Consider the following 8,991-nt stretch of genomic DNA (forward strand, 5'->3'; position numbering starts at 1 on the left):
CTTTTCGCTCCTAGTAAAAGCGCAATAAATTAATAACTAAATACGCCAGAGACATTGAATTTTAGCTTCGAGAAAATATAAGAGGGCTTTATAGGAGCCCAAATGAAAATTGGACGATGGAGGTGACCCCGCACACTTTTTGGTAAAACCCCATATCTCGGGACCTAACCAAACGATTTCGACAAATTTTCGCACATAATATTTCTATCATATTCCGATAGCACAGTGCGAAAATGGGCAAAATCGGACTGCAACCACGCCTACTTCCCATATACCATAATTTGAAATTACATTTGATTCTTTAACTTTCCAGTACACAAATCAGGAAGCATTTAAATAACGGGATGACGGAATAACTTTGCACGAATAATGCCTTTACCGTATGCCATCTTATGAACAAAAAATGTTCAAATTCAATCATAACTCTTCACAATCGTTTGTATCATCGTTGTTGATTTTGGATTTGGCTGAATTTTAAGTACCTTAAATTTTGATGAGCACCAGACAGTACCATTCCTCATTGCATTTAAGCATTGCATCTTTAAAGACTATTTATGAATATTCTATTGCACTCGAACTTACGCTTTCTTTCTTGTTGAAATATTTTAGTAAATAATTTTGTATATATAAAAAGTTATACATAATTGTGAGCTTTTTAATTAATTATACAGGAAAATTGATTAAATAGTTACAAGACATATATGTAATATAATGGGATTGAAGAGTGTATGCGATGGCCACTGGTTGGTAAGCAGAGTGGCCAAGATTAGATATCTGTAATCCTTCTCTTAGTAGCAACATTTTGAACAACTCTTTGTGTCACAGAAGAATCGGAAGATTTCAAAAAATAACTGCAAATAAAGGTAATATATTTGTATTTTCTTAAATATATGTATATGTATTTGTGAAAAGTCTTACCATCCTGCAACCAATTTTCTTTACCACAAACAAAATGTGACAAATTTAAACAATTTCTTCACGCAACCGATTCATCTCAACTTGTCCCATAACATACATTCTGCCGTTAATTCTTAGCATATCCGAATTCCTCTCTCTACCCACTTTATGTGGCATGGCGTAGCGTAATTTGTCCCAAAATCTGACATCTTGCCAATCCAGATAAGTATTCATATCCAAATATGCCCTTAGTTCTCTATCCAATAAGTCACTTTTCGTGATTTCACCATATTTAATCATTATTATGCGCGCACGACCCTCGACTAACGAGCACTGATGCGCTGTCCGAAACTCCATACGCGCCCAATCCGACTCGATGAAGTGCTGCGAGAGCACAATGATCGTCCGACGCGATTGTTCCACCGATTCGATGATTTGTTCAGGTATATAAGCGCCAGCCAGCCAATTGCGTTCGTGCGTGCATACACGAAATGGTGGTTCGCACTGTTCGAGTTGCGGCAGTAATGTATGGTTGACGAAGTCTGCATCCTGGTGTGCATATGAAATAAACGCATCGAATGTTTTATGCTTATCCAGCTCACATTCGCGAATGCAAAATCTCAATATGTTGTGGCTATATAACCAGACTTCCACTTCTAATTTATATTTATAGAAGAGTGCGATAATGCAAAGTATAATAATAATGATTAACGCTACACTAATCACAGTTGTATTCAAGTACTGATAATATTCAACGTTAAGAGGAGTAGGACACAACTCGCTCACATTGTCTATTAGGAGTGTATCGTTCAGCAGATTAGCACAGACTAACTGGTCGGCATCGGGTATGCGTGTCCGATGTGTACGTATGGTGTACACCAATTGCTGCGTGGAACAGTCGCAAATCCAGTGATTTTCACTTAGATAGAGATATTTTAGTTTTGTGCTCTCATTGATGTATGTACGCAAAAATTCATTGCTCAAAGTTTTTAAGTGATTATTTCGTAGATCCAAAACCGTCAAATTGGTTGGCAGTTGACTGAGATTTATGCTCGTGATTTTATTGTGCGACGCGTTGAGTTGCGAAACGTTAGCATAGCCGAAGGTGGTGTTTAGCGGCAATACAATGAAATTGTTATTGCTAATATCGAGTACCGTACTCTTGAGCCCAACTTGCTCGGGGCGTGGGAGCTGTTCGATATGTTGCGCACCCTTGCAATTGATGTGCAGAAATTCAAATTGTGTGTAACAATTGCATTTGCTGGGGCACAATACTGGTTCCCAAGCACACAGTTCATTACGTTGCAGCTGCGCGAGATCTTTTACTACCTTGGTTGATGTCTGAACGCACTGTAAGCCGTTGAACAGCGAATGAAAGTTTTCACTATAAGTCGAAGCCGATTTACAATCGCACACGATCGGGTTACCAGTTAGTTTGATTTTGGGCGTACAATCGTCAGTCTTTTGTAAAGCAAAAATGTGTTTAATCCAATTGTGCTCTAAGTTTATTTCAAAAGGACATGTAATGTTTGCAGCTACAAGCCAATCCAAATTGATTTCACGGAAACGATTGCCACTTAAATTGATTACTGTTGAGTTAATCTTGCTACCTTCGTAATTTTCTGGTTGCAACTTGGTAATATAATTAAGACTCTCGGCTAAAGCCGAACTCATGTTGTACCGAAAATGTGTCAGTAACCTTGGCGTTGTATTGACGGACGTCTCGCTGCTCCAATTAGTTTGCAGATGGTTCTGGCTTACGTCTAGCCTATGTAGATAATGCAACGGTTTCAGATTTACCATAAGATTTGTGGTGTCGTGCAGGTGATTTCCACCAAGTTTCAACTGCCATAGCCAAGGAGTGTGATCAAAAAGGTGTGGCCTTAAATATGTCAATAAATTGTGGCTCAGATCCAGTATGAAAAGTTCACGCTGATATGCAAACAGACTTTCGGGCAATTCCCGGATTTCATTATGGCTCAAATTCAGACAATTCAATTGCGTTACCTCTACAAACGTATTTGCGTCCAAAATTCTTATATTATTTCCGGCTAAATCAAGCTGTCTGAGCGCAATGAGGTTCTTAAAGTATGGTTGCGTCAAGTTTTTCAGTGATAAGTACTGGTTTCTTAGACCTTGTGCGCTAAGCGTAAGCGTCTCCACTTGATTCGGTCTATGAATTATATCAGTTAGCATGCTTATAATATCTGCTTCCCGGATTTCATTTCGATTTGATTTAATAATTACTTGCAGGTGAGTCTCTTTCATGGTTAGATTATAAGATACTTTTGCTTCTGCAACAAGGTCAATGTTATAGATTATTGTTACTTTATTCAGCTCATTCATATTTTTGAGAATTACCCACACTTTGTCATTTATATAAATTTCGTGTGTGAAATTCATGCAATTTTTCACTTCGATATAACGTATTTTAATTAAAATTGACTGAAATTTGTGTTTGAGTAGGAAATCGATATTAGTTTCTGTGACTATAGTATTACACTTTACCAACAGATACTGAAGGTCTCCAAAAATGTTGATGGTAATAATATTGATTCCGTCGACAATTATACATTTACAATCTTTGCTACCGCGATCACAAGTAGTCTTCTCATCGCTATAGCAATCGGGGGCCCAAGTGGATAGTGGTTCAACAGTAGTTTTGATTAACTTCATTTCGGTAGTGTGCGCCAGCAGAAATTTGTTGTTTATGATCAGTTGACATAGTATGCAGGCGAGTATTACATACAAATTGCCTACTTTTAATTTGTTCATATTTATTAATTTTCTGTTGCTGTTATTATATTTCCTCCACAATAAATCGGGCTTGCAGACCAGCTCACTTACACTTACTGAAATAATCAAATTTAATATCGAATCTGTACGCCTTAAGAAACTTAAATCGTATTTTAATTCCTTATCAAGAAAAATATTTGTGAAAACCACAAATTCGCTTAACACTCGCCCCTGTGCGATAATTTTTTTGCTGTTCTAAATAATGTAAGAAAAACAAACTTTTTCTAAAAGAATTGACTCTGCTGTAGGCTGACTAAACCTCTAGCAACGCCACTGAAAGTCGTAAGAGAAGTCATAACGATGTAGTGTATCAGAATAACTTGGAATATTTGTGGTTAAAAACTTCTTAAAAAGTTGCCGTGACCGCGTTAAAGCTGCACTAACCACAGGTTAAATCGCTAAAAATTAAGATAAGCGGTTTAATTAGAATGATTTTAACATAATACAAATATTTGAGATATAAACCAAGCATGTTATGAGTTAACTAGTAAACTTTGTTTTGCAATAAATGTTTTTTTTTAATATATTTTTTTTAATCAAAATTTGAGAAGTTCGGCTATGTGCGCTTTTGCTATTTGTTTACTCAATTTCTTCGTTTGCAACCAGTTGTTGCAGAGTTCACCTAACGGAAAGTACGTATTATCTAAAACTAAGCGAGATAAGTAGGTTTATATATACACAAATGATGAGGATGACGAGAAAAGTTGAAATCCGGCTGGCGGTCTGTGTGTTTGTCCGTCCATTCGTCCATGCAAGCTATAACTTGAGTAAAAATTTAAATATCTCGATGAAATTAGGTAGGAGGGTTTCTAAGCACAAAAAAATTACAAGTTCGTAGATGAGCGTAAAGTTTTGAAAAAATGGGTTTGGTCCCGCCCTCTATTAAGTTTAATATATAGTATATATCGGTTATATGACGAACCGCTTGTATGAAAATTTTGGTTATGAAATATTTTCATATTTTAATGCATTATACACTGTTTTATTATGTGAATTTGGTTGTTTGAATGCAAATCGTTACAAACAAATTTTAAGTCTGTTTTAAGCAAATTTTTCGACATTGAAACACTGAGTTTATTCTTTAGATTTATCGATTGTCAAATATATGATTTTTTGTTATGCTTGTTACAATGTCTCGTCGTGTTCTAACAGCGAAACAAAAAAATTGCAGTTTTAAATGATTTAAAAACTTTCAAATAACAAAAAATCATTGCTGCTAAGTACAAAGTACGCCATATCAAGAAAGTATCGGGAATTTATAAATAAAACGAAAAATTTTCAATCATTATCCAAATTTATTTTATCGCCCTCAATGTAACATCCATTTGAAGCGATGCACATACGCCAAAGCTTCTTCCAATCGTTAAAACATTTTTTATAAGCACTTTTCGGAATGGCCTTCAGCTGCCGCGTCGAATTTGTTTTGATATCTTCAATTGAGTAGAGGCGTGTTCCCCGAAATGGATATTTGAGTGTGGAGAATAAAAAAAGTCACAGGGGCTGATATTTGTTGAGTGTTTCGTTCACAATGATGGCTTTGTGCGATGGTGCTATATCATGACTAAGAATCCATGAATTGTTGGCCCACAAACTCGGACGTTTACTACGGGTGGCGTGTCGTAAGCGTCTCATAACACCAAGTTAAAGCGTATTCATACTAGATGATACCACGAATACCGAAGAAGACAATGAGAATTACCTTCACTTTCGATCGGCTTTGGCGTTTTTTTTTCGGCTTTGACACGCTTTTGGACCGCTATGACTGCTGGTTCGTAAGTGAGTCATAATCGTAGACCCATGTCTTGTCACCAGTAATTATGCATTCCATGAAGGTGGGATCCGAATTGATTCGATCGAGCATGTCTGCAGCTACCTGCTCGCGATACCTGTTTTGAAAGAAATTCAGCTCTGTCGAAATAAGTCTTGCTGCTGCTATTTTTCATGCATAATCATACGTACGCTCTCGTGTGACATCTCCAATTTATGAGCAATCTCTCTCTAAATTTTGGCATCGTTATTAGGGACAGTAGTACCAACCTAAGAAAACAAATTTACCTGTCTTCCGTATAAAGAGATTTAAAGGAATAATTTTCGATACCTTTTTGACATGGTGTATATTAGGGAGATTCAAAAAAAAAAATTTTGTTTCGTTTAGTACTCGGAAAAATAAGTTCCTAGACACCTCTTAGAAAGCCTCTCCAAGCATGAGTTCTTAATTGTAACGGGAAGAACCTCCTTCCAACTACTTGAAAAAATATCTTGTTCCTTAGATTTTGTAGGAAATTGAATTCTCTACAAAAAAGGTCTCCACAATTTTTTCGTAAACCCAACCGTTTAAAAGATATTAGCGGTTGAAGTTTGATTATTTTTGGGAATTTTTTTTATTTCTTATGAATTTTATAACTCAATGGAAAAAAGAATCATTATGAATGATGAAACTCATAGGATTTTGGAGAGGCTTTCTTAGCTTAACGAAAAAAAAAATTTTTTTGAATCACCCTAGTGTAATACATATTAGGGTGCTTTTTTTTAACTATTAATTTTTTTCAGTCCCGTTCAAAATTTCCTTGAAAATATCCTAAAAAAAATGCCCTGAAAATTTTAGCCCTCAATATTAACATTAAGAACTGGACCAAGGCCTGTAAAAATTTTCCATCGAAAATACACTACAATCGTGAGTTTTTATCTTTAAATTCCTACAGATCAGAGGTATTTTATGGCATTGCCTTGACTTTAAACGCATATTTCTTAGAATTGTTCACTCTACAAAAGTGCCCAGTTCGACAAAGTCGTAACTCATACCGGCGAGGTAGTACGAGGCTCTAAACCTGATTTTTCTACGAAATTCCCATTTTTTCGTATATATCTCGTAAATGACAAGAGCTGCAGAAAAAATGTCCATGCCAAATTTGTAGAAAATTTTATTTGCTATAAAAAAGGTCCGAGGTCAAAATTGCTATCATTAATACTTCTCGAGATATTCAGCTTTTTACAATAACAAAAGTTGCTTCACTCAAAATAATATAATCGACAAACTAATGATCCTGGAAGATGGAGACATGTGTTTCTACGCAAGTGAGGAAAGTTCTCTAAGCCTCATTTACTTGAGAGTAGCCAGAAACGATTCTTTTATATATGGTCCAAGCAGCTGACGACTTCCGGTCTTTGACCAAGTATCCTCTGGGTGGCCTAAGAACATCCGCTTGAAGGCTAGCTAAGGTGAGAAGATGAAATATCTCCTGCCCAGGGTTGTGCTGTGGGTTTGGGACCCGCCACGTAAGAAATCCTACCAATGAAAAGGAAACTACAGCCTCAGATAAGTGAATGATCCTACAGGTGTCACATTTCAGTACGCGCCTTTGAAGGTTTGTACTAACTATAAATCGCATAGATTTATTTCTGGTTTCGCAATCTATGTCTCAAGCTTGGCACCTTTCAAATGATGCTTTATGAATTTTTTTCAACATTTTTTTCATTCATTTTATATTCAAAATTTTACAAGATGTTAGTTTCTAAGTTTTCGAAATAGTCAGGAATACATCACGCATTTAGTTTTAAAAATTATGAGATTTTGTGTTGTTGCGCTGCAGCCCAGCTTCGCACTTCCTTACCTGTACTTTCTTTCGAACATAAAAAAATTAAGGCAGCAATATTCATATTTGCTAAATGAAACAAATGGAACTAAATAAGTAAACAAATAAAATATAAGGATATATGCATTACTATACTTAGCGACAAGCCACCAACAGCGGTGTCGAAGAGCAAAATGAGAGAAGTTAGAAGAAATATAACCTAAAATGGCACCTTTACTATGAGGTATCTAGGTGTACCACTCTACACAACTGGATGCATGTTTACGCTGCAGCATTATTTCAAGCAACTATAATAAGAATAAGAACAGCAGGAATAAAGAGGGGCGCCAGCGAAGAACAATAACAATTGTTGTTGCAACCGCCGTGAAAAAGGCGGCAAAAGCATTTCAACAGCAGCAGCAGAAGCAGCAGTCGTTTGACCCAGTTTTTGGCGTCGACGAAAGGACCTCTTTCAGGCGCGCTCAACTATGTGCCAAGTATATGTACTTTCGCCCGCAGAGGATCAACAACAACAAGACTAACAACAAATACTGCCGGTAACAGTAAGAACAGCGGCAAGCTTTTAAAGCAAATATGCGCCGAAGACATTAAGCCAGGTGGCTGGTTGAAGGTGATTGCGTTGTGCGAAGGGCTTCGAGAGCACTGCATTTGTCGCGGAAAGAGAATATGTGTGCTACTCGTGAGTGCTATATACTGTATGTTTGTGTATGTATTATTAAGTAGGTGTGTGCTTGTGCATATACAGCTACACTTGCTACTTTCATATATGCATTTAGGTAAGTTTCTATGGCCATTATGACAACTAATGTGGTATGTGGCACATATAAGCTTGTACATACATGCATATATGTCTGGTACTTGTACATATTTATATCTGCACGTTGTTAAAGAATTTACGGTTACATTGCTGCATTCTACGTGTGTAAAACAATAATAACAAATGCCATTATAACCGACTATGTCTAACCAAATGAGCAACAACAAGCTACAAAACAAACCGCACGTACACAAATACAATAATAACTAAGCAGACACATACATTTGTATATGTATGCATGTGTATAGATATGTATTTACATGCATAACTGCATTTGAAAAATTTGCGTATGTAGGCTGCTAAGGCAAAACGCTGTAATAAAAGCTTGCCACAAAACGTAAACAAATGCACATGCCAACTGGCATATGTTTGTACAGATAAATATGTATGTATGAGCATCAAACACCAGCAATAAACGAATTTGAGGTTACACGGTTTTCCTCGCGTAAAAAACAGCCATGTTTATACAAATTTTTCTCATATAAAAATTGAAGTAATTTATTAAAATTTTTATTGTTACAAACATTCGCTATTAAAAAAGAAATTCTGAAATTTTTGGAAAAAAATATTTTTTAATTTTTGGCCATTGAACGACATTTCCGCTGATCCCTCGGAAAAAAGATGCGCACGCGATGGCAGGATAACTCTTCACAGGTTCATTTAAACTGAAAAAATACTTGTTTTAGTTAAAACTGTAACTTAGAACTTAGATGAAGCGAAAAATTTTAAAAATATATTTTTGGCAGACAATTTTACAAAAAAGTGAAAATTTCAGTGAATATTTCGCGACATTTGTTTTCAAATAGTTGTAATCACAAAATTTTCAAAGTCTTTAAGAATTGTATCTCAACGATCTATGTATCATTTCATGAAGATCGGTTGAGTAGC

General features: G+C 36.0%; 1 protein-coding gene across 1 annotated transcript; it reads right to left on the minus strand.

Annotated features, from left to right (window-relative positions):
• Positions 1 to 963: 963 nt before the first annotated feature.
• On the minus strand, positions 964 to 3,093 carry LOC120768842 (protein toll-like). Its single transcript, XM_040095594.1, has one exon. It carries the CDS (start codon positions 3,091 to 3,093, stop codon positions 964 to 966), a length of 2,130 nt encoding a protein of 709 aa, XP_039951528.1.
• Between the last annotated feature and the right edge of the window lie 5,898 nt (positions 3,094 to 8,991).

The sequence above is a fragment of the Bactrocera tryoni genome, chromosome 2 (genome assembly GCF_016617805.1).
Source record: "Bactrocera tryoni isolate S06 chromosome 2, CSIRO_BtryS06_freeze2, whole genome shotgun sequence".
NCBI classification, from domain to species: domain Eukaryota; kingdom Metazoa; phylum Arthropoda; class Insecta; order Diptera; family Tephritidae; genus Bactrocera; species Bactrocera tryoni.

Excerpts from the sequence above, each read along its gene's own strand:
- LOC120768842 (XM_040095594.1), bottom strand. The coding sequence starts at position 3,093 with ATGCTAACTGATATAATTCATAGACCGAATCAAGTGGAGACGCTTACG.